Below are 25,282 nucleotides of genomic sequence, written 5' to 3'. Positions count from 1 at the left end.
GCGCACTGAGCGCTGCGCCGGGCGCTGACGTAACGTTGAGCGCCGATGTGTGTGTATGGCGTAGGGGTGGCGGGAAGGGCGGGGCGAGGTCACGTGGCCGGCACGGGTGTTTTGGGGGTGGGGGGTAGGCTGGCCGTGCTGCTGGGGCGGCTGCCGCCGCGGAAATCCTTAACCAGAGGGGCAAGTGGTTGTCCTCCTGGTGGGGCCCGCCGGCAGCATGCAGAACGTCATCAACACAGTGAAAGGGAAGGCCCTGGAGGTGGCCGAGTACCTCACCCCCGTGCTCAAGGTGCGGGGCCGCGCGAGAGCTCTGGCGGGGTGACGCGAGGGGAGGTGCTGGAGCCTTTACGGGCGGCGGGGTAGCCCCAGGGCCGTGAGACAGTTGGGTGTCGGGTGGTGATGGAGCGGCCCCGGTCTCGTCTCCTGTCCCCGGCGTGTCGTCTGTAGTGTGGCTGCCGCCTGCCTGCTGGCGGCTCCTTACGGCCGCTCCCGCCTGCACGGGCATTTCCCTGCCGTCCCGGGAGTCTCTCTTGCCTTCCTGGAAGCCTCCCACTGGCCGCGACTTCGCTCGTCGTGCAGGCCTGAGGAACTCTGTCGTTGTGGCGGCTTTATTGAGCTGGCGAAGAGGCTCCGAGGGCGCAGTGCTCCCTCGTATGTCAGCAGGAGGTTGTGCTGGGGCAGCCTTGAGGCGGCACAGCCATGCTCCGCCTGCTCCTGGGCCTACGGGATGGAGGAACGCTTGAGTTAGAGCTCATACCGCATTCCAGGTGGGAGCACTCACCCAGGAGGTACAGGCCTTCGAAGACCAAGTGTTATTCACTCTGATATTCGAGGAATAACTTATCTATGGTTGCCTTTACCTGATTGTGTCACCAGAGAGGAAAACACACAGTTGCTCATGTACTGACAGGTTTAACCCTGGGTTTAGGAAAGCATTGAAATGGTTATTTTGGTTAGGAGTAAGACAACAAAAACCTAATTGCATCTCCATTCTGTGAGCAGGTATAACGTTATGTAGCATAGCTTATTTCGGTATCAGCATTACTATGTTAGTACAGGCCTCTGTGCTAAAGTAACAGCAAATAGTAGTAATGGGCTGTTTAGCTCTAGAGAGTGAATTGCAATGGTCTGCTTGTAGAAGTGGGCAGCACACCTGTTATATTTTCTGTTATTGCTTACTTGGCATAGAAACAAAGTGTTCTGAAGTTGTTAGACTATATCCCATCTTCTGCCTCTCAGTTAGGAATACTTTATGTAAACACTAACTTTGTATCTGAATGCTTAACTTGTCAGCAGTTGTTTCATTACTCACATTTTGCCGTGTTTTTGAATACTTCTGCTGTAATTGTTTATGACAGCAGTCTTTCTGCCTGTGGTTTTATGGTATGACCTATGTGTTTGTACTCTGCAGCTTTGTTCTTTGGGCAGAAAACAGTGATAATTATTGTTTTCCTCTGTGGTATATAGAATACTCTTGCCTGGATAGTGGACCTTTCTAGAGTTGCCCACCAATATGACATTGAAGTTGTGAGGAAAGGTGAGGTGACTTGTTTACCATAGTACAGCTGCTGTTGCACAGCTAGTGTAATTAATAGTGGAGAAATTCTTTTGCCCAGGTGTACTCCCAATAGGTAGGAGGCAGGAATTGAGCCTCCCAGAAGTGGGAGGTGATAATATTATGTGTGTGTGCACCTTTTAGGAGGGGTTGAAATAAATACTGTAACTTGGTAACTCTGGAAGTAAACTAGACTTGTGTGTCTCATTAGCTTTCATACCACAAAATGCACAGAGATGAAAAAGTGAACTATTTACCCTCAGGAAAGAGAGGATAGACATTTTACACCTTTTTCTTACGTAAATCCAGAAACACAGGTTTGTGCATGCTGCCTACTGCTTATAGTTCATTTTAAGGTTAAATAGGAGGTTGTCTCCATTGTGGTGTTGCATAAAGTGCTACTGAGAATTCTGTGTTTCACAACGACCCAAATTGCTAAATGAGAGTTGTTTGTGTTTCTCTGAATTCTGTTAGTTAGCATGGAGTGATGTTATGGCAGTGGTACAACTGCTATTTTATTTTGTTCTTCAGTGTCTATAGAAGTGAGGGAGAAAAAGTTATCAGTTCTGTATGGAACAGGTGTGCTCATTTCCTTTTACATAGCACAGGTCATAGCATGCGCTGAGGTGAAGCATCACAAATAACCAAGTCAGTCAATGAGTGTTTGTTGATTTCCTCATGACTCAGTATGGTGAAATTGTAGCAAAAAGTGAGATACTTCTAAGTTGCTTCTTTTAGTCTTCATAGAACAGGATTATGAGTTCTTTAGGGCAAGCAGTTATTCAAGAAATAGCTGATGATGTGAAAACTTAAGCTTCCTTTCCACTGATCAGTATAATGTGCTGCACCATCTCATTTGAACTTCACTATCATCTAGAAAGGTTGGACCACATGATCCTTGGGGTCCCTTCCTACCTGATGTTCTGTGACTGAGAGTGAGCTATGCTATGGTTGAAACTCTGTTCTTTTTCAAAAGCCATTCTTAGGTAGCTCTAGTGCTGGGGAACAGTGCATTTCCTTGGTGCTTTGAGACTTTCCTGAAGGAAAAAAAACCCACCAAACATAAACACAAGTCTTAAACAAAGTACACTTCAGATTTGAAGCTGCTAGTAAAAGTTGAAAGTTGATTCCTTAAACTTTATGAATGTCATCTTTAATGCAAAAGTACTTCATTTCTCCATGCAGAATTAAATCACATTGCTGCTTCCTTTTCTTCTTTCATCCATAAAAAAATCATGACAAGATGAGAAAATCATAGAATCAATAAGGTTGGAAAAGACCTCAAAGGTCATCAAGTCCAACCTGTCACCCAACACCTCATAACTACTAAACCATGCCTTCAAGTGCCATGTCCAATCCCTTTTTGAACACCTTCAGGGATGGTGACTCCCCCATCTCCCTGGGCAGCACATTCCAATGGCTAACAACTCTCTCTGTGAAGAACTTTCTCCTCACCTCCAGCCTAAACTTCCCTTGGTGCAGTTTGAGACTGTGTCCTCTTATTCTGGTGCTGGTTGCCTAGGAGAAGAGACCAACCCCCACCTGGCTACAACCTCCCTTCAGGTAGTTGTAGAGAGCAATAAAGTCTCTCCTGAGCCGCCTCTTCTCCAGGCTAAACAATCCCACCTCCCTCAGCCTCTCCTCATAGGGCTTGTGCTTAAGGCCTCTCCCCAGCCTCGTTCCCCTTCTCTGGACACATTCAAGAGTCTCAATGTCCTTCTTAAATTGAGGGGCCCAGAACTGGACACAGGACTCAAGGTGTGGCCTAACCAGTGCTGAGTACAGGGGCACAATGACTTCCCTGCTCCTGCTGGCCACACTATTTCTGATTCTGAAAATCAAAATTATTTTCATGAGATGTATAGTGAAGGCACAGAAATGAGTATTAAAAGAAGTTAACAGTTAAGGCTTTCTGCCTGACTTTTGTTACTACAGAGCAAAGTTGATTTAGTCATTTGTTTCATGACCTTTCTTAACTGCAAAACCTCAATGTTGATGTATTGCAGTGCTGTTTAGTGCCTAGAACAGTCACAGAGTCCTGACTGTGAGAATCACTGATTCCAGATGGGTTTCTGTCTCTTACTGGCCAATGTAATACCAACTATCAGGGATCTTTTCTTCGTTATTGATACAATCAGCTGGAGAAAAACCAAAATGGATTTGTATGGGTGATCTTATAACATCCCCTATTTTGCAACAATTAATTTTGTTGAGCCTTACATTTTAGGATATGGAAATAAGCTGCTTATCAGCACTGGCAGAGGTTGCCTCCATCTGGTTCACAGATCTCTGTGGACAGAGTTAATGCCAAGACAAAAGTAGAGCCAGTAAAGTGGGGTACTGTAGATTTGTCAGCAGTTCTCAAAATTTCTCAACTTTCTGTATTGCAGGAGTCCAAGTTCAAAGAAACTGGAGTAATTACACCTGAAGAAGTAAGTGTTCAGAAATTTTGACATATATTTTCAAAGTAACTATTTGTTGTACTGAAAAATAACCACGTTCATCTCAACAGTTCCTCTCTTTGTCAACTAATTATTGCTTCTTGAAACAGCTTCCACGCAGTGGAAGTTGTAAATGACTTCTTTTTTGTTCTCTATGGACAAAGTAAAATAACAGAATTTCTCTCAAGATGACACTTGACATCTCAATGTGGAATGCTTTTTTCCTGCGTTGTGTTGTGAGAGGCTTGCAAGGAAACTTAGGGCTGGGTCAATGGCTCCATTTGTCAGGAGAGTTCAGGCCCAAAACAGGTATATATTGAATTTAGAAGTTTTTCCTGTAAGCAACTTAAAGGGGAACTTGTATGTTGGGAACAGTCTCTGCTTGTCTCACTTTTGATTCTTTTCCAGGGTTCTGGATAAATACTTGCCTATGCTTGTCCACACCCGAGTATCCAATGATGATTATTTTTTCTCCCCTCTTCTCTATAGGCTATTTCAGATGGGTTGTGTTTTGGATTGCTGCCAAGCAGTTGTAGTTGTTTAGAGAGCCTACTGTAAAGAGAAACAAACGGGATTTTTTTTCCTAGAATAGTTAAAAAAACCCCCAAAATTAGGCAGTGCTCTTCTGACTTTCCTGTTCTGCTTTTTCTCATAGTAAAATGCTACTGATCTGAAAATACGTTGTCTTTACAGGGGTATAAGAGAACAGTATTAAGAGCGTTGGGTAGAATGAAAGAAAAGTGAATGCAAGACTATGGAGATTGGAAAAGATAGAGCAAATGATGACTGATGCAGACAGGAAAAAGACTTTTTCTACATTATCTAATTTGGTGCCTACCATTTTTCTGCTCAGTTGCATGGCAAGCAAGCATTTGTACTTTCTATGATCTAGAGGAGTACTGCTCAGAAAAACAGGCTTAGCAGCATGATGTTCTGCTCTTCTCATAACCTTATGTGTGTATGTTTATGCATTTATGATCTCTATTAGATATGAAACAAAGATAACAGAACACCTAGACAAATTCTTAATCCCATTTTGATCTATGGCTGAAGACTCTGTAGTAGTTCTGGAAGAAAAGGTACTTTCTGTAGAATGTAGCAAAACCCACACTGAGCTAAACAGTTTGCAGCATTTAAACACCAGTAATAGTATGTATTCTCTATGAAGTTAGATGATGATAGGCTAAATCAGTTGAATCCCTCAAGGGAAACAATTGTATAGCAAGATTAGCTGTGAAATTTAGATGAGGTTGGAGCATGTATCTGCTGATTGTTCCTGTCAGTCTTTCCTCTTTCGTGATGGTTTTGGTCTTTATATAGTAATGATTGCTAAAGAAAAACTGGGAGTCAGGAGTGATAATGATGCTAGGATGTCTTTGAATTTGGATTTCTTGGGTAATGAATCTCAGTTTGACTGTATTTTAGTCTGAGACACTGGCTGTCATACAGACATTGGGGAGTTCCTGTGGTTTGCCTCTGAAGATGAATCAATTAGCAATGGGGGTAATAGTGACTCATAAATCAATTAAAGATATATATGAAAAGAGGAAGTAGATACTGAGTTTGATTAAATTGCCACAAAATCTTTACTGTCAGGATTTCTTGCTAAGTAATATCTCAGAAAGATAACACCTGTTTTCATTTTATATGTAAGTACAGGCAGATACTAAAAATCATTCCTTCCAGAAGCAGAAATGAGATATTGTTTTAAAATTGACCTCTTGCCACTTTTGCAGTGGTGACTGACATATAAGATGACATCAGTGCTTGAGAAACAGAAAGTGAAACCAGCCAGATAATTTTGTTCCCTAAGGTGAAGGAAATGAAAGTAAAATGTCAAGTATTGGTTTAGGTTTTTGCATCTGTTATACCCACAAAGAATACTTGAATTTTTTTCACCTTTGGTAACAGATTTTAACAGTGATGCCACAAACAGTGTTGCAGTTTCTCAATCCAGGGAATTGTAACTAATTCTAGAGTTTCATGTTTACATGTTTATTATTCTGTAAAGGCCAAGGAGTTTTAACATTTCCATGAGTATTGGAAGAGATTGGCGTTTTATTTAACGTGGTGATTTTGCTTTTGCTAGAGACTTCTGTTGGAAAATGGGTGAAGGAAAGCACTTTCACAGATTAAATCTGTTAGTCCATATGCAGTGTGCAGTGTGGGGTTTTCCACTGTGCTGATAGGCAGGACATGGTGAGAAAATGGCTGACACGCTGCAACCCCAGGCAGCAGGCTACGGACTGGCATTTTAAGACAAGAAAGCAGCTGTAGCAAGAGGTGTGCACCTCACTTTCAAAACTCATTGGTGCAAAGACCAAGCCTTTTAAAAAGCTATTTCTTCAGTACAAAGTGATAGAAGTTTCCCAGTGTACTAAATATTATCTTATTTGTGTTTAGCTAATTATGAACTAGTACAGTGATGTACATTACTTAACATATACTGTTTATTCCTCTGATGCAGTTCTCTCACTGATTCAGTGAATTCAGTGTCACTTTGCTGGCTGCAAAATTGTTTCAAACACCAAAAGAGAATTCAATACTTTTTTTTTACATTAAGCTTTATAAACTGGTGGTAACAGGGGCACATAGAGCAGTTTGTCACAATTCTTGTTAAGACTCAAAGTTTTCTGAACTTGCTACTGTGCTTAATATGCCTTTCCTTCTAGTGAAGTTGATTTACTCCTGTGGTTTTCATGGTTAGCTGAGATACAGAGTTAAAGTATCAAATTGATTTAAGCATTTATTAGCTACATAGCTAATCTGACAGAGGAATGTGCAGCTGAAATACCACTATAGAGAAAAGTTGGAAATTGTTTCATTACATACTTCATTTTTGTGTGTTGTTTTTTTTTTTCCCCCTGCCTTAACAGTTTGTTGCAGCTGGAGATCACTTAGTTCACCACTGTCCTACTTGGCAATGGTAAGTAAAATCAGGAAAGCTAGTATCCCTGTGTATGCTTTGACATGCAGGACATGGACTCTTCCAGTAGAACTTACTCTGGTTTTATGATGATGCTGTCCTTAAGTCAGGCAAGGACTTATTTGTTGCTCTGTGTAGCTGTAGTTGAGAATTTGGGATTTGTTTGTTTGTTTTCCTAAGGTTTTAGAGGAAATAAGCTGGTACATACTCTGAATACTTTCAGTGCTTAGCTGCTGTAGCAGTATACCTCCCTGAGCTTGTTGTGGTGATTGAAAAAGCAAAGGCCATGTGCAACTGGAATTGCTAGGAAGTAGTTGTAGTTGATATATTTTAGACAAGCATTTGTTAATTGTGTTCAAACTGGCCAACATTGGATGACTTTGTGCCGTGTGCCTGATGTACCATAAGAATCATAGAATCAACAAGGTTGGAAAAGACCTCAAAGATCATCAAGTCCAACCTGTCACCCAACACCTTATGACCACTAAACCATGGCACCAAGTGCCACATCCAATCCCCTCTTGAACATCTCCAGGGACGGTGACTCCATCACCTCCCTGGGCATCACATTCCAACGGCTAACAGCTCTCTGTGTGAAGAACGTTCTCCTCACCTTGAGCCTAAACCTCCCCTGGTGCAGTTTGAGACTGTGTCCTCTTGTTCTGGTGCTGATTGCCTGGGAGAAGACACCAACCCCCTCCTGGATACAACGCAAATAAGGTCCTTCCTCATGTTGTATTTGTCTTGCTTTGTGGAACTGCTCGTTACTTTAGCAGGCATTGTCTGTGCAGTTGGTATCGTCAAGGTTCTTGGCTCCATAGTGGGCCATGAATTGCCAAAGAAGGAATTAATTAATTGAAATAATTGTTTCTTACCCTTTTACTGCCTCCTTCATATAAAAGATGATGAATCTGGCCTGTGTGCCAGCAGTTTGGAATTCAGAACGCTACCCTAAACCAAAACTCACTCGAGGTGAAAGCCAATGCTTGAGTAATGTGAGCTTGACGATGATTACTTGAGCTCTAGTGACTATGGGCAGGTTTTTTATTTCTGGGGGGTCTGTTTCTTGCTTTTTCCTGAAGTTGCTTTCCTCAGACATTTGGGACTATGTTGTTGCTGATCCTAGAAAATTCTATGATTGTTCTGTCAACCTGTCTTGGCTTGACTCTTTTAAAGGGCAAGTAGTTTTCCAAGCAGAAAATAGTTTTGATCCAAGACTCCATACCCATAGGGGTGGCCAACCTTTTGAAGTCTTTGTACAGGGAAGAATAAAGTCACAGCAAACAAATTCAGAGAACAGGCCCAGAGGGGAATGCAAAATGTTCCTGATACACTCTGAAAGGAGAAGGGTTCTTTTGTTTACAGGTCATCAAATTCTCAACCTTTTATGGTGCGCTTCATTTTACAGGGCTTCAGGAGAAGAACTAAAAGTCAAGGCTTATCTGCCAACAGACAAACAGTTTTTGGTAACTAAAAATGGTAAGGCCAAAGTTTAAATACAAGTGTTCATAGGATGGATAGCATGGCTGACTGTGCTATCAACTCCACTGATTGCCTGTATTGATGGGTAGCAAGTATCTTTGCACTTTGGTTGCTTTGGCTTTGTGCTATTAAAAGTCTTTCCTACATACCTCAAATCTCTTCCTTAGACCAGTTATTAAGAGGGCTTTACACTGGTAATATAGCTTGCCTTGATGAAGTAGAAATGAAGCTTAAACGTTAGAAACCTCCTTGTCTGTCTTTCCTTTGTCCTGTCCTTCAGCTCGTATTCAGTGTTTAAAAGTAAATTAGGTTCATTTTGCTCTTTTGGAAAACTGAGGCTATTGAAGTGTTGCTGAAATGCTTTGTCAGTGACACTGATAATTCTACTGCAGATCCCTGTGAATAACAATAATATGAAATACAATTTGAAATCACTTTTTTATCAACTTAAGGATTGCACATTGGTAATACTTGTGGCGACTACCTTTGTAATGAGTGGGGAGGTTAACATACTGGCACAGCCATGGGGAAAGCATTTTTTCAAAAGATCTTGTATCAAAGTTAGCCAAGTGAATGCTGTTAGATGTCCCTGTAGTACTAAGAACAGCCTGAGAAGATTTTACCTGCAATGGACTGTATGTGGTATTTATATTTGGACTTTATTTGCTGCCTTTTGGAGTCGTGCAGTGTGCTATCATGTGATAATGCTTTCAGTAGTGTTAGGCAGGCTTTCCTAAGTTGGTCCTCATGGCTGGATCACCAAGAGATTTATTGTTTCTTTTCTCACCCCTAACATCCAGGGTCCCTCATTGCTCTGATCTTTTTGGGTCACATTTCAAGAGAATGGGTTACCTGCTAAGGGTGACACGTTGGCCTGCCACCTGAGAAAAAGCTGTGGGTTAGGGGTGAGGACAGAGCCTGTCCTCTGGACCTCATTTTGGAAGTCTTGAGAACTTCACTGGGTTTCACACCCATATCTTCCTTTGCAGGAAGGTGTAAGAACACTTGCAAATTCTGTGCTTCATGCAGCAGGGTGCTTTTCCCTCCACATTAGTAGAAAAGCAACCTTTTTTCCCTAGTCCTTGTTAATGATGTTGCAAAGTATCTGTTTTGCATTAATCACATCTGAGTTCTTTGGGGTATTTTCTGTCATTGAATGGGTCTGTAATGCATGTGACTGAACTTAAACACATTAATTCTAACCTCCTGTAAATTTGCAGATGTTAATTTCCAAGTAAATATACCTAATATATTATGTGAACAGATTATGCAAACTTCTAGCAGAATTTGAAAGAGCAGTCCTTTGGTAAATTGATGTTAATCTAGGCAAAATTGTACTTAAGCTAAAAGTTATGTAATTGTGTGAGGAAAACTTGTCTTGATTTCTTAACAAATGAGAATCTAACTCTTTCCCAATTCTTCAGAGTTTTGGGTGAAAGTGCTCTAATGGGTAACAGAAGAGACCACTGCAAGTGTTGTACTGTTCATGAAATAGCTGATACAGCACATCAACATATTTAAGTTTCTGCTTTTGAAATATGGCTTTAGCATTCCTTAAATAAGGCTATGAGAGACTGCTACATTTCAGAGGGCCTTGTAGGATAAGTTATTGCTGCAGTCTGGTTTTGTATAGGAACAAGTGCATTTTATTCTGTCTTTTTTTTTTTTTGCAGTACCATGCTACAAAAGGTGTAAGCAGATGGAGTACTCAGATGAGCAGGAAGCAATTATAGAAGAAGATGATGGTGATGGGGGATGGGTAGACACTTTTCACAATGCAGGTATTCAGAGTCTTGCTTCAGAGTTTGTTGATTTGAAAGGTTTTCAGTTTCTGCTCTTAGAAAGTAAAATCTTCCTTTTGTATTGATGACTGCATGCTAGCATTTAACCCAAAATCTACATTGCCAGAATAATTGTGTTTAACTGTGTAGCTGTATGTGCCTAGAACAAGCTACTTGTCACAGAGATGCTGACAGTAATTTGTTTCAATATTCTTTCATGAAAGTTCTAGGAAGTTACTTAAAATTAGCTGGGTAGTGGCTCCTTCCTTAGTAAGGAGACCCTGTGAAGAAAATGGTGGTTTTAACAATTAAACATGCAACTTTCTTTTTTTTTTTTCAGTAAGATGCATGTGAAGCATTTTGAGGTCTTTATCTTGATGCCCTCAACTGACTTGATTATTTCAGTGTTCCCCATTGTGTTAAATTGTTGGATTGAGCTAAAAGGGAAATCATCAGGAAATAGCTGCTGTTGTAGTAGCTGAGATCTCTGGGGGAAGTAGAGGCAGGGGCACTAAAAGGAAAGAAAATCCTGCTAAATACAGAGATCAATGTGGGAGTTGATTCTTTCTTGCCACAAGTCCTTTTTTGGTTTTGTTGTGTTTTTCCTACAAATTTGCAATTTGTTTTGGTCTGTTTCTTGAAGGAGAAAAAGGGCAGGAGAAGATGCCTTTTTGTTTCTGTAGATATACATTTTTCATGATCTGTAGCTTCTAATGGATTAGTCTGTAATTGAACACTCCACACAAGAAACTGTTTGGTGTAGCTTTACCATGTCCTCAATTTAAGAATGCTTTTCTGATCCCTGCTGTGGGTAGAATCCTTGGATGTGGTTTTTCTTTTTAGGGTAGGCTGCTTTAGGCACTGTGCTGTGCTTGCACAGCTGTAACACTCTGACTAGGCCTCGCCCTCCAAACACTGTTGAAGGTGATAAACATACCAAATTCCACCCATCTGTCATGAAGGAAGGCTGAGAACCGAGTTTGTTCAGTCTTGAGAAGAGAAAGCTTAGGGGAGACCTCATAACCATGCACAAGTACATAAAGGGCAGCTATTGTGAGAAGGGAGACTCTCTTTTTAGAGTCACATGGTAAAGACAAGGGACAATGGGTGTAAGCTGCTACTGGGGAGATTAGGACTGGGTGCCAGAAAACTTTTTCACTGTTCTAACATTGGAATAAACTCTCAAGGGAGGTGATGGGTTCCTCTACATTAGAGAGTTTCAGGGCCCATCTTGACAGGGTACTGGGCCACCTCATTTAAACTCTATTCTTGCCCTGAAAAAGATTGGACTAGGTGATCCTTGAGGTCCCTTCCAACCTGGTGTTCTGTGACTCTGTATAGATATCCTTTATAAAGCCACTTTTTCTGGTGGAGAAAAAGCTTATGTAAATGATCACACAGGCACTAGAAATACAGTGTTTCCAAGCAGAATTCAACTGGCATTCCTTTTCTTCAAGCAGTTATTTCTGATGAGCAATTGACTTGATTCCAGGTTCATTCTCCATTGCAATGTAACTTACTTTCATCTGAAGACTTAATTAGGTAAATGTACCATGTCAATGCTGAATTTTTGTCCTGTATCCCAAAGAGTACTGGAGATAGCTACTGTAAATCTAGAAAGCTAATGGGGAGGAACTCAAGACTTGATACTGCTGTGATTTGGAATGTTTTTACCCTTACTTCCTCTAGGCTAAAAGCATTGAGTGTTCTGCTGCTTTATGCTTTGTCATGAATGCTTTGCTTTCAGCATACTCAGAAGCATTCATAAGTGCATGCTCATGAAATTGAGTTCCATTATTGTGACATCAATGCCTATCCTGAACTTGCTTTTATGCAAAAAACATCCTCAAAGTCCAAATCACTTTGCACTGTTCCATTAGCTTGTATAACGTGCAAGAGCTGTTCTGCTGTGCTCTGTGTTGCTAGTATGGTTTATGGACATTCAGCACCAAGCATGCTACCACTTTTTAATAAATAGCCTTTTAAATACCAAAATTGTTGTGAGCTGTAACTTGGAAAGATCTCATGCTGCTTTCTGAATCTTTGCAGCCTTTCTCTATGCTAACCTGTACCAAAGAAACAAGCTTTTAATGCAGATGTCTTCTTCAATTAACAGGTATAGTGGGTGCAACAGAAGCAGTCAAAGAGATCACACTAGACAGTAAGGTACTTGTTTCTAATTTTTATTCTTGCTTTATTACAGGACCTAAAAGTAAACAAATAGTCTTGTACCTCATGTGCCAGAGTGAAATGTGCTTTGTCACTAGGTGTTCTGCAGATACACACTGACCTTCAGAGCCCATCATACTCATCTAAGCATGTGCATCTCCTTATTACTATGTGTTTACTGAAGCATTATTCTTGTGGAATGTCTTTAACCACTCTGCTTCTGTCACAGGCTTCTCCAATCTGAAAATGAAATTCTGTTTACAGTGATAATGCACTCTTATGTCTCAAAAAAACAACTGTTTGGGTATCCAGTTTAAAGAAACTTACATGGAAAAATAGTTTAGGCATATACATTTCTGTAATCTTCCACTGCTGCCTGCAGGGTTTGAATGCATTTGGTCCTGTTTGACAGGATGGTGCCCTCAAGTTTAGAAGTACTAAAACTGTTCACAATGCGTGTCTTACAAAATCATCAGCTTCTGCACATTGCCAAAAGGTCACTCTGCAGCAGGGGCTAAATCTGAAAGTGAACTGAAGAAACTGAGAACAGTTGGCAATTTGTTAGCTAGCATGTTCTGAGCAATGTGGAGACAGTCACAGGGACATAAAATACTTTTAAACGATGTGTCAGATGCCAGAAGAAAACTTTTCATAGTTAGAACAGTTAGACATTGGAATAATCTCTTAAGAAAAATAGTGGATTCCCCTGCAATGGTTAGTTTTAAGACTCAGCTCTACAGGGTGCTGGGCCATCTCATTTCAGCTACACTCATCACCTAGAAAGGTTGGACCTGATGATCTTTGGGGTCCCTTCCAACCTGGTATTTGGTGGTGGTTGTAAAGTGGAGTTCAGTCTGTACTATCAGGGTTTGTTAAACTATTCAAACATAAAGTTTTGGATTCTAAAAATTGAGGGGACAGAGACTGCTGCATGCTTGTAAATAGCTCAAAATGCCTTTGATACAGTGAACTGCGAGGTGCACTTATTTAAGTGAGACTGAGCTGAACACAGTAAAAATGCTGGTATTTCACAAGTCAGTAATGTGAGGGTGGAAGAAACACTCTACTTTTTTTTCTGTTGGAAATCTTGCTGCTTGTACAATACTTCTTCATTTCTTGGACCACAGGTCCAATGCAGAAGAACAGCTTTTTCTGTTGATGTTCTGCATGCCAAAGCATTTCACAGCTTAGTTTCTTACTTATTTTGGTGGCTTGTTTGTGTTTTTTTTTTTAATAAGGGAAGCTGCCACCTGATGCACATAATTAGAGCAGCTTCTAACTGTAGTCTTCACAACCTGTGTAAATCCAGGCCTCTCTCTTTTGAATTTTGCCAGGGTTGTCTCTTGTGTTCAAATGCACAAAAGCAAAAGCTGGCTGAGGGCTTGTGCTGTATTCATTTGTATTGGACTCTGTTTCCTGAGACAATTATATCAAAATATATTTTGGAGAACTCTTCTGTGTTTTAAAAAGAAGTCATGGAACTGGATGACACTCCTCATTACAGGATTGAGTTTTAGGCATTCCTCTGAGGAGCAGGGAGCTAGGCTTGATCATCTCTCTGGGTTCCATCCAGCTTGAGATATTCTGTGATAAATGCTGCACAATTGGCTGTGGCCTGGGGCCTACAACAATGTTAACCTACATGTTTAGTTACAGCCTTTCATTTGAGATAGGTTGCTCTTTGGAAAAGAAATTATGAGCTGCTCAACACCATTTTTATTCTTCTTTACTTGGGAATTAAATAATTTGAGATTAGAGTCAAATGAGGGCTTCTGAAGTGGATTTTGAATGTCATACTGTGGCTGTGAAACTAAGGTTGGTTAATAAACAAATACAGTTCTTAATATTGCAGAAATTAGTTTTTCTGGTTCACCACATGGATTGACTGGAGTTACACCTTAAAGTTACTAGGGCTGTTAGGCTCTGTAGATGCAGTAGTCTTTAAAGCAGTGTTTTCAATTTAACTTCTAAAGGATAATATAAAAATACCACAATGTTCAGCGTCTTGTGAGGATGACGACGAGGAAGATGAAGGAGAAGCTGCAGATATGGAAGGTACTTCCTTAAATTGGGTGGGATGTCCTTTATGTCAGGCTTTTCATGAAAGCTGTACACTTTAAGAGAACACTACTTTCTTTTCATGGAATGCATGCTGAAAAATCCAGCTATGTATGCTTTTTATCATCTTTTAGGGGTTCATGTTTATGCTTATTTGTGGTGGTTTTAGGCTATGCCTTTAAAATTTAGTCACAGATTTCAAGCAGAAAAGCAGAAAAATATAAATAAATCACTGTTGGGTATAAAAAGGAAAACAAAAGATGATTCTAAACAAATTCATCAGCTAAATATCTAGAATAAGAAGAGTTGTACCATAACAATTGTCTCTTCTGATCTCTGCTGTTCTTGCTGTGCTCAGGAGAGATAATCTGCTTGTTGGCTAGCCTTGGCTAAGTCTAACCCACTGCTTCTCCCTCTGCTCCTTTCTCTCTTGGGACAGGGAGGTAGTGGGGGGCAGTGGAATGGCTTTCCTGGTCTCTCACCAGGGGAGTTTTCAAGTTGTTTGCTAATTGTACATATTTTTATAATATTGAAAATGCTGTATATTTTGTATATATTCATTGCATTCCGTTGTAGAGTATAGTTTTTGCTTGTAAATAGAGCTTCATATGCTTCTAACTGAGTTGGTCTGGCAAAGTTAATGCTGGGGGACAAAACTTCAACCCACCACAATGCCAAAATCTGCATAAATGTTAGTGACTGGAAAAAATTGGAATAGCAGAGCAGATCCAAGCAAGTATGAATTGGGGATTTATCACAGCTTCCTTCCTGCTTCTTATCTACATTTAAACTCCATCTGCCTACCTGCCTAAAACCACTCAAGAATTCTTGTTCCTCTTGTGCTTACTGTTCTGCTGGTCAAATTTTGTATTAAAATAATATTTTCTGGCTTGGGGACTGGGAAGTCTACCTAAATAAAAGCTATTAAAGTGCATGTAGATTGTTTTAAAGGACTTCTTTATGAATGAGCTGAACACTGAATTTTCTGGGTCGTCTTTTCAGAGTATGAAGAAAGTGGGCTCTTGGAGACAGATGATGTGAGTGAACAGTTCTCTATCTTGTCCATTACAATGTTTATCACCAATGTGAGCACAAGCTAAGTAAAAACAATGACAAGTGGGTGCCATAACATCACATCAATATACTTATGAGCAGTGGGATTATTGAGCCTGTTTTTTTCTGGGTTTGTCTCCTCACCGCCTACTGCAGTAACCTTAATTCTTAGGTCCTCAAAGATTTTGACCATGGTAACTTTTTTCTTTAGCCTTTTTTGCTCTGCCTGCACACAGGGCTGTATTCACTAGAGGTTAAAAATGTAGTGACTCTTCTTGAGGCTTGCATGTGATGAGTGGCTTTATAGGTTCAGTAGGTCACACTGCACCAGACCACAGGTGAAGCAGAGGTCATTGTTACTTGTGATACTCTAAGTTCTTTGTGTACCCGCATAAACTGAGACCTCTGCCTTACAAATTTCATTTGAATTGTCTGTTGAGTTCAGAAGTTACTGGTGAAAGAGGGTGAAGGATGTGACAATATAGTTGCATGCTTCTTTCAAGAAATAGAACCATTTAAAAAAAACCCACAAAACTTCCCCAGAAATAAAACCAGAAACTGAATTTCTTAATATAAAAACAAACCCCAAAAGCCTATGTTTGAATTTGAGGGGCTTTTTTGTTTGGTTGGCTGTTTGTTATTGTTTTGTTGGGGTTTTTTTTTAATGCTCACTTAAGAATGTTAATTTCTCTTTTCCAGCTTTACTGCTTAGGATGAGAATGGAGGGTACCCAGATAAGTCTATTCTAACCTTTTCATTTTTACCTTGAACCAGGCAACACTTGACACAAGACAGATTGTAGAAGCTAACAAAGCTAAAGTTGATGTTGGAGGGGAGGATGCTATTCTACAGACTAGAACTTACGACCTCTACATCACTTATGACAAGTATTACCAAACTCCAAGGCTTTGGTTATTTGGATATGATGAGGTATAGCTATATTGTTGGCTTTCCCCCTACTTCTGTGAAACTGAAATGCCAAATAGCAAGGCTACTTGTTGCTTATTCACAGTAGAAATTTAAAGGAAAACTTGGTGAGAAAACTCTTATACAGAGCTGCAAACAGGACTTAAAGAATCATAGAATGGTTGGGATTGGATGGGACCTCTAGAGATCATCTAGTCCAACCCCCTTACCAAAGCAGGATCACCTAGGGTAAGCCACACAGGAATGCATCCAGATGGGTTTTGAAAGTCTCCAGAGAAGAGACTCCACAACCTCTCTGGGCAGCCTGTTCCAGTGCTCTAGCACTCTCACCATAAACAACTTCCTGTGTTCCAGCTTATACCTGTTGTTCTTTGTCATATTATTAGGCACCACCAAAAAGAATGGCACCTTCGTCATGGCACCCACCCTTCAGATATTTATAGACTTATGATATTTGCAGGAAGTAGGAAGAGTTTTACTGGAAATTGTACTTGATAACTGAGCACAGTTTGAAGGAAGGAAATGATGCTCTCTCATTTGAGATTCTATTAGTTCTGTAGAGCTAGTAATAACCATAGTAAAGTTAAATCAGCTCAGTAGGTATATATTTTGATGCTCACCAGAGAGAGGATTAGATAAATCACTTCCTTTTAATGACTGAGGTTTTTTGAGTTAAAGGTGGTTAGGGCCTACAGCTCAAATAGATGGGAACTTAGGTGGTTCTCAAATATATTGGCTTCACAGTTCACCTGGAATATTAAAAACAAAAAAAGGTGTGGTATTGTTTGTACACCATATGGATTTTAGTACACTCTCTTCTTAAAGTGTACCTTCAGAACTATTGTATATTAGATGCTTAATTTTTGGTTTGTGGTATTAGAATCTTTTGCTCCTTTTCAGCAATTTGTTGGTAACACTTTTTATCCTTGTGTTCCTTTATCTCATAGCAACGGCAGCCTTTAACAGTAGAGCATATGTATGAAGATATTAGTCAAGATCATGTCAAGAAAACAGTGACCATTGAAAACCATCCTCATCTTCCACCACCTCCCATGTGCTCAGTTCATCCATGCAGGTAAGTCTTGTTTCTGGTCTGATTCAAGATCTAGACACAAGGCACTTGACTGATCTTGTTAAGAATTTGATTTAGTCTTGTTCTGGATGTACTTCCACAGCTGGCTGCTGTAGTGGCCCATTAGCTTCTGAAGGATTATGAAAGGTAGATACCAGCGAATCCCTGATGTCATTCCAGTCCTCACTGTCACAAATGTGTTACACCTGCAATCAAAGCCATCTTCTCTGCTCAGCTTGCTTTTTTTCCACTTCCCTGCAGACTCCAGAAGATGGCAGACTACTAGAATTCTATAGAGCAAAGTTCTCTTGTACCTTCATTTGCTTCTTTTTCTAGGGAGGATGAAACTATAGTGTATACTTAGGGAGCAGAAAAATCTATTAGAACATGAAATAGCTCCTTTTTTGTTTGTTTCGTAGTAATTACCTTCTGCTCCTCCAGAAGTCCTTGAATTTTTAACAGTGGTGAATAGAGGTCTTTTAGTGACCACACTGAAATATTTCTTGAGCACAGCTGCAAAACACTTCAGGGTTTAAGGTCTTTTCTGTTGTGTTTTCACATTTCTCAGCCAAGACATAGGGAGGTTGTATTTTGACTAGCTGCACAGATTTATTGTTGTTCACAGATCTTTGAAAGGTGCTTTTCACCTTAGATGTAGGCTCTGACATTCTTTTAGACATGACAGTCCTCACTGACTAGGTAGACCTATGAGTTATGTACTAGGATGTGGCTGCTGACTTTTGCAAATATAAGGACCAATTCAATGCTAGTCTGTGAATTGTAGCACGGAGTCTTTATGGAGGAAAGTTCTCTGTGCATGGTTTCACTTCTTCCTCTGAAGCCAGGGACGTGCCAGTGCCTTTGTTACGTAATCTGCATCTACACTCAAAGAAGTAGTTTGCATCATGGCACTTGTTCCAGCTAATCTTAGGCGTGATTAATAGGTGATTAATGGTAATGTGGAGAAAACTGTCTAGTCCTTCTCAAAAGCAATCTCTATTTGACTGGCAGCTGTCCCACATCAGAAAGGTTTGTAAAGCTCATCTTGAGACAGTGAAGAAAGACAATAACTACTAGCTTCTCTAAAATGGAGAGTTTTAATAGGTTCCCTTGCTTTCCAATGTGAGCTGTTCTAGAATGTTGAACTGGTAAGGCTGACAGCTAAGAAAGTCTGGGCTTCTGAGGTGAAAAATCGAAGCCAAAAATGTTGTTTTGTTCTTAATTAGCCAGGAAGTCCCACTGTTCAGCTTTCCTATTGCCTCCCTTCATGTTACAAGAATTGTGTAATGTAGGATATCTGGATGGTCCTAAGCTTATGTGGCTGTTTCTTGTGACGTGTGTATGCCTGTGTCATGCGTCAGAGAAAGGAAACAAATGGCAGTGCCACTGCCAGCTGTCTGAGATTGTTTCTATTTTCAGTAGCTAGTTGAAACTGTTCATCTTGCAGCTCTGCTCTAGGCTGTAGTTCTTGTCAGCATTTTTATGGCGTTGGGAGGAATGTAGTCAACTTCCTTATTAATAGCTGCAAACTAGTCACAATTCCCAACTTCTGTGTTAGGAAGGTTATGAAGGGACTATCAAACTAGTTAACTACTAGACACATCTACTATTAGATGTGAGTTACTTGCTCTAATTCTCTGTTCTGGAATACACATCAGTAGGCTCCTGAACCTTTTCCTTCTTATGTACACTAAATATCTGCAGAGAAGTGACAAGAGGTAACTGCATGGAGAAGTGAATTGTAGACCTTAAGGTTAAATATCATGAGTTCTGAATGTTTATCTAATGATGCCATTTATGTGTTTCTCCACACCTGTCCATTGCTTGTGAATAGTTAGAAGCTGAATGAAATTCATGGGTCTTTTATTTTTAATTACACTGACCTAAACAAAAAAAAAAAAGCACTACTTACATTTTACCCTCCTTTATGGCAGCTTAAAGTTGTTGTCCACTACACTGAGTCCTGTGGAGGCAGGGCGGGGGGCATGCAGTGGGAATGAGTCATTACTGGTGTTGGATTTTTGTTCCCCATATGTCAGGAAGTCCTTTTTTAACTTTTACTCTCTGATGGTATGTATTTCCCTTCCCTCTGATAGTCAGGCAATGTCAGCTGTCCTGAGTTCCCATGTGAAGTTAGAACCAAATATTTTGACAGATATCTCTGGTTGGTTACAAAGCAGGAGAAGGGTTCTTCAGCTGGAAAGCGAACGTTACTGATGAAAGGGTCATCTGATCCATCTAAGAAACCATTTTTCTTTTCAACTTATTTTTAACCCCTTAATATTGTATTGGCTTAACTCTGTATATGTCAATTTTTATTTTCAGTAGAAACAACAGTATTTCTCACTTAGAATATGAATAATAATTGATTTCTCCAACCACCTCGAGTTAGTTGATCTATCAGAAGGTAAATAAGGAGATTTAGTAGATGTTTTAAATGTCTGATAGCTCAAGTGATTCAAACAGGTCTTAGAACAAGCACTGGTGAGCATGTAGTGTATGTTTTCTTAGAATGGTCTGGATTAGAAGGGACTTCCAAATGTCATCTAGTCTAACTCTCTGCAGTAAGCAGGGGCGTCCTCAACTAGATGAGGTTGCCCAGAGCCCTGTCGAGCTTCACCTTGAATATCTTCAAGGATGGGGTCACAACTACCTCCATGATCAACCTGTTCTAGTCTTCCACTACCCTCATGGTAAAGAACTTGTTTCTAACATCCAGTCTAATTTACTCTTCTCTAGTCTGAAGCCATTGCCCCTTGTCCTATCACAACAGGCCTCTGCAAACAGTCCCTCTCCATCCTTCTTGTAGGCCCCCTTCAGGTACTGGAAGGCTGCTGTTAGGTCTTCTGGAGCCTTCTCTTCCCCTGGCTGAACAACCCCAGCTCCCTCAGCCTGTCCTAGCAGAGTTTCTCCAACCCCCTGATCACTTTCATGGCCCTCCTCTGTACCTGCTCCATCAGGTCCATGTCCTTTCTGTATTGAGGGCTCCAGACCTGGACACAGTGCTCCATGTGAGGACTGACCAGAGCAGAATAAAGTGGCGGAATCAATTTTCTGGATCTGCTGGCAGTGCATCTGTTGATGAAGCCCAGGATGCAATTTGCTTTCTGGGCTGCAAGTGCATGCTGCCTGTTCATGTCCAGCTTCTCCATCAACACCCCCAAGTCCTTTTCCACAGGGCTGCTTATCCCCCAGTCTGTATTGATAAGGAGGATTATTTTGGCCCAGGTGCAGAACCCTGTACTTGCTCTCGTTGAACCTAATCATGTTCACCTGGGCCTACCTCTCCAGCTTCTCCAGGTCCCTCTGGATGACATTTTGTTCCTCTGGTGTATTGACAGCACACACAGCTTGGTGTCATCTGCAAACTTGATCCCACTGTCTGTATCATTGATAAGAATATTAAACAGTACGGGTCCTAGTACAGACCCCTGAGGGACACCACTGGTCACTTCTCTCCATCTGAGCTTCATGCCATTGAGCACTGTCCTCTGGATTTGAGTTAGGAGATGTTTCTGGAAGACTTCTATTCAGATGTAAGGGGGGAAAAAGTAGGTTTCTAGACAGCAGGACATTTTAGCTTACATTTATTCAAAAAATACCTTATTTCTTTTCCTTTGGGGGGTATTATGCATTATTGATAGTAATTCCCCACAATTTTCTTGCAGAAGGAAATCGAAAACAGGAAACAAACTTTTGGAAGTTTATAAAGGACCCACAAAGCTTTTCATGAGTAACTCTGTGAATGTAATGCAAGAGTGTAAGAAAGACCATTACTGTGGCCATTATGGAATTCCAGTTATCCAACTAGTCCTTGGAAAATGGAAAAGAAAAGATGTCATTAAGATGTATGAAGCAGTAGGGTGGCCTGTATCAGTACAAAAACAAACCCACAATTATGGATGAGGTCAAAGCTTAAGTTTTGACAATGGCTGGGTTCCTGTGTAAGCAGCTGGCCTTGCTGTCTGCCATGGCATTGTGAGGATCCAGAACTGGAATCAGCTGTGAGGATTAGCTGATTCACAAAGATCAACAGGACAGCAAATGACAGATGCTGACCTTCAGTATTTCCCCAGACTTGCATGTTCCTGTTTACAATGTGTCCTGATGGCTTTGCAACAGCTTCCTTCCTTGTGTTTTCAGTTGCTGGCAGCATGATTAACTTTGGAGGTAACTCCTAAATGGCAGTTACTAGTCAGGGCTTTAGATTTGCATAATGGTGTCAAAGCATGGTCAGAAAATTATGCAAACTCTGCTTTCAGGAATTTTTAACCACTACTGTTAACTGGCTTGCAGTAATGTGTAGGTGGATGTAGTCCATGACATTGCTGATAAAGATTTCCTGCAGAATCATGAATTTGAAGGAAAGCTGAAGTATAGATAAAAGAAAGATGAGCTATACAAGCTGGGAGTTTGTGTTAAATATATACAGAATCACAGAAAACATCCACTTGGAAGAGACCTCAAAGATCACGATTTCCTCTTGCTGCTTGTGAAACTAGCAGTCTGAAACTATTTCAGTTCCACAAAACCTTATCTTGATGAGGTGAGACCAACATCTACCTCTCTACAACTACCTGAATGGAGGTTGTAGAAAGGTGGGTGTTGGTCTCTTCTCACAAGTCACTACTGATAGGACAAAAGGAAATGGCATCAAATTACATCAGGGGAGGTTCAGGTTAGACATTAGGATAAACCGAAGGGTTATCACAGTCTGGAACAGGCTGCCTAGGAAAGTCATTGACTCGCCATCCCTGGATGCATATAAAGCCATCTGGATATGGTGCTCAGGGGTATGATGTAGTCATGTCCCCAGCAGTTAGGTAGGGGTTGGTCTTGATGAGCATAGAGGTCTTTTTGGACCTCTGTGATGCTGTGTAGAGGGACTTACTTTTTCCTTAAAATTTTCACTCTTTCTAATCTGTTTTTCAGGCATGCAGAAGTCATGAAGAAAATAATTGAGACTGTTGCAGAAGGTGGAGGAGAACTTGGAGTTCACATGTATCCTTTTTCATTGCTACATGGTAATGATTGCTTTTATTCTCTCAGTTCTCTGCCTCAATTCCAGGTGAAAAGATACTTTAGTTTATGGTTTTCCAATATACTGCAGACGCAGGCCCCACAGGCATTTGAAGGTAATAAACACAAGGGAGCAAGGAAGGTCTTCTCTACTAAGGCAGACTTTTTAGTCTAGCAAAACTGATGTCTGTACTTTCCCTCATCAACAGAAAGGAGCTCTTTTAAAGGATGGTGCAGAACAGGATCCCCTTTTGTTTTCTGAGCCACTGGAACACTGAGGAGCCTGTTTTCTCTGCAACTACAGGAAGGTAGCTGGGGATTAGTCTTACTAGGTGCAATTAACCTTGGCATTTGTTAATAACAAATATTAAGTACATAAATGGGATGGTAAATGCTGTTTGTAAGATTTGTTTGAAAGAGCTCCTGCCTCCTTGCTTTCACCTAAGCCAGGAAGATCCGGGTGCTTGGGCAAGCATCAGGTGTCATCAGTAGAATTATGTATTCATTTCCCATTCTCTAACTGTATAATTGCTAATATTTTCCTAGTGCCAAAAAAAAAGGTTGAGCAGACCATTAAATGGGACTTCTGCTTTTCTGTTTTCTCCCTCTTTCTTGGGCTCTCTCTTTCCTCCCTTCTCCCGCCCTCTGTTGGTCTCTGTCTCTCTCTCTTTTCCCCCCCTTCTCCCGCCCTCTGTTGGTCTCTGTCTCTCTCTCTTTTCCCCCCCTTCTCCCGCCCTCTGCCGGGGTCTCTGTCTCTCTCTCTTTTCCCCCCTTTCTCCCGCCCTCTGCCGGGGTCTCTCTGTCTCTCTTTTTCCCCCCTTTCTCCCGCCCTCTGCCAGGGTCTCTCTGTCTCTCTCTCTCTTTTCCCCCCCTTCTCCCGCCCTCTGCCGGGGTCTCTCTGTCTCTCTCTCTTTCCCCCCTTCTCCCGCCCTCTGTCGGTTTCTCACTCTCTCTTCCCCCCCTTCTCCCGCCCTCTGTCGGGGTCTCTGTCTCTCTCTCTTTCCCCCCTTCTCCTGCCCTCTGTCGGTCTCTCACTCTCTCTCTCTTTCCCCCCCCTTCTCCCGCCCTCTGTCGGGATCTCTCTCTCTCTTTCCCCCCTTCTCCCGCCCTCTGTTGGTCTCTGTCTCTCTCTCTCTTTCCCCCCTTCTCCCGCCCTCTGTTGGTCTCTGTCTCTCTCTCTCTTTCCCCCCTTCTCCCGCCTTTTATTCCCCCCCATTTTTCAAGATTCCTAGCTCTTGCACATGTTCCTTAACAAGAACCTCAGGTACCTTCTTATTTTCTTGAAGTTTGTACAGGCGGTCATTCCAACGATAGAATACGACTACACGAGGCACTTTACAATGTAACTCAGAGAATGTCCTCCTCTAATTATCAGATCTTTTTTTTTAATAACCCATCCATGTGACTTATCCAAGAGTATACACAATTTCTTTAACTAACCTTTTATCGAGTTGATGCATTAAAATAAAATGTTCCATTACCAGCCTTTTTAATAAAAACCTTTGTGTGTAATAGAAATAAATTGCTTTCATTCCTGTACAGACAATGCAGTAAGAAGTGGGGTTTTTTTTCCTCTAAGTCCTTCAATTTCCTGTCAGCAGAAGGCTATCTTTGACTGTATTGGAAGCTGAAATTCGCTTTCCTAGTAGAAGCTTAATGCTTTTGGCTTCGTTGCTGATTCCTGAAAATGTACTTTTCTTTCCTTCCTTCTGTTCAAATTCACTTAAGAGCTACATGGGTTTTTGCTAATTATGAATGGTTATGTTTACTTCAGCTGGAGGAAGATTTTGAAGGCTGAAGGGAAATTGGTGATCATCTTGTTAGGAAGGTTTGACTACATCTTAAGCTAACCCATTTTTGAAGGATAATCTGTGTTTACACTTGAACAAGACAAGTGGTTTCAGGCTGAAGTTTTTTTTGAGACAAAGGAGGCATATTGGTGTGTAAGCTATTCATCCTGTAGTAAAAGCAAGAACAGTCTTACAAAACTAAAAGCCTGGTGGTTGCTGTGGTAGAGGAAGATTCAATTTTGATTATTTCTCTGCCTTGACTACACTGACTGTCAGTCTAACAGCATGGCTTCCTTTTAGAGGTAAGCATGCATCAGGGGGTCAGTCAAACACTGCAGACACATCCAGGCTCTATCAGCCACTCTGTCCTGTAAATTATCAGATTCTTATAAAAAATGAGGGGAATTACCATTTTATTACATATTTTGAATATACTTTTATATTATATGTTCTTATTTTGTTATTTTTTTTTATTGTGTGTGTATATATGATTCAAAACTATCCTGCTCCCCCTCTCACACTGTTTAGCTTGCAGGATAGCATCTTTGTTTCCTAAACATCCTACTTACATTCTGCATGGTGACCTGAAGTTGGGTGTCTGCAACTGACTGAATTTACTGTTGGGTAGGAAGGGTGGTCCCTGTCCTGTCAAACCTGGTCCCCACCTTGGGTGTCCTGTGCCATGGTGTGACTTACGTGAGAGCCTGTAATCAAGTTTTATGTACTATGCTTAATTTGGCTTTCCTTTTTTTGATATCCTTGTTTCCTCTTTCTTGGCCAATATCTTGAGCAATGTCTGTATGTGAAGAGCAATGCTGCCTGGAGCATGCTAAAACTTAACCACACCCAGTGAGTCATGCTGTAGGATTTTCCATATCAGACTAATTTCTAAGATGTTTTGAAGTTTTTTGGTAGCAAAAGAAGTAGCTGCCCTCCACCCAACAAATATGGAGGTTTAGAGGGTAGCAAAGAGGGATAATGACTTAACCATGAGTAGGGTCTATATATG

At 41.0% G+C, this 25,282-nt stretch overlaps 1 protein-coding gene across 1 annotated transcript; it reads left to right on the top strand.

The window, feature by feature from the left end:
* Nucleotides 1–94: 94 nt before the first annotated feature.
* On the top strand, nt 95–23,869 carry ATG3 (autophagy related 3). Its single transcript, XM_054163447.1, has 12 exons — nt 95–289; nt 3,946–3,987; nt 6,873–6,922; nt 8,331–8,401; nt 10,078–10,185; nt 12,302–12,351; nt 14,328–14,409; nt 15,415–15,449; nt 16,240–16,395; nt 17,340–17,467; nt 22,397–22,465; nt 23,748–23,869. The coding sequence occupies exons 1-12, from the start codon at nt 218–220 to the stop codon at nt 23,827–23,829; spliced, it is 945 nt and encodes a 314-aa protein (XP_054019422.1). The 5' UTR covers nt 95–217; the 3' UTR covers nt 23,830–23,869.
* The last annotated feature ends 1,413 nt before the right edge of the window (nt 23,870–25,282 follow it).

This window comes from Dryobates pubescens, chromosome 8 (genome assembly GCF_014839835.1).
Source record: "Dryobates pubescens isolate bDryPub1 chromosome 8, bDryPub1.pri, whole genome shotgun sequence".
NCBI classification, from domain to species: Eukaryota; Metazoa; Chordata; class Aves; order Piciformes; family Picidae; genus Dryobates; species Dryobates pubescens.
The sequence above is the reverse complement of the archived record's forward strand: the minus strand, read 5'-3'. Positions and strand labels throughout refer to the sequence as shown.

What these genes read in the sequence shown, in the direction of transcription:
- ATG3 (XM_054163447.1), top strand. Translation starts at nt 218, where the DNA reads ATGCAGAACGTCATCAACACAGTGAAAGGGAAGGCCCTGGAGGTGGCC. An exon ending in AGACACTTTTCACAATGCAG is followed by an intron (nt 10,186 to 12,301) that starts GTATTCAGAGTC and finishes TTCAATTAACAG; the next exon opens with GTATAGTGGGTGCAACAGAA. An exon ending in GGAGAACTTGGAGTTCACAT is followed by an intron (nt 22,466 to 23,747) that starts GTATCCTTTTTC and finishes CAAGAACCTCAG; the next exon opens with GTACCTTCTTATTTTCTTGA.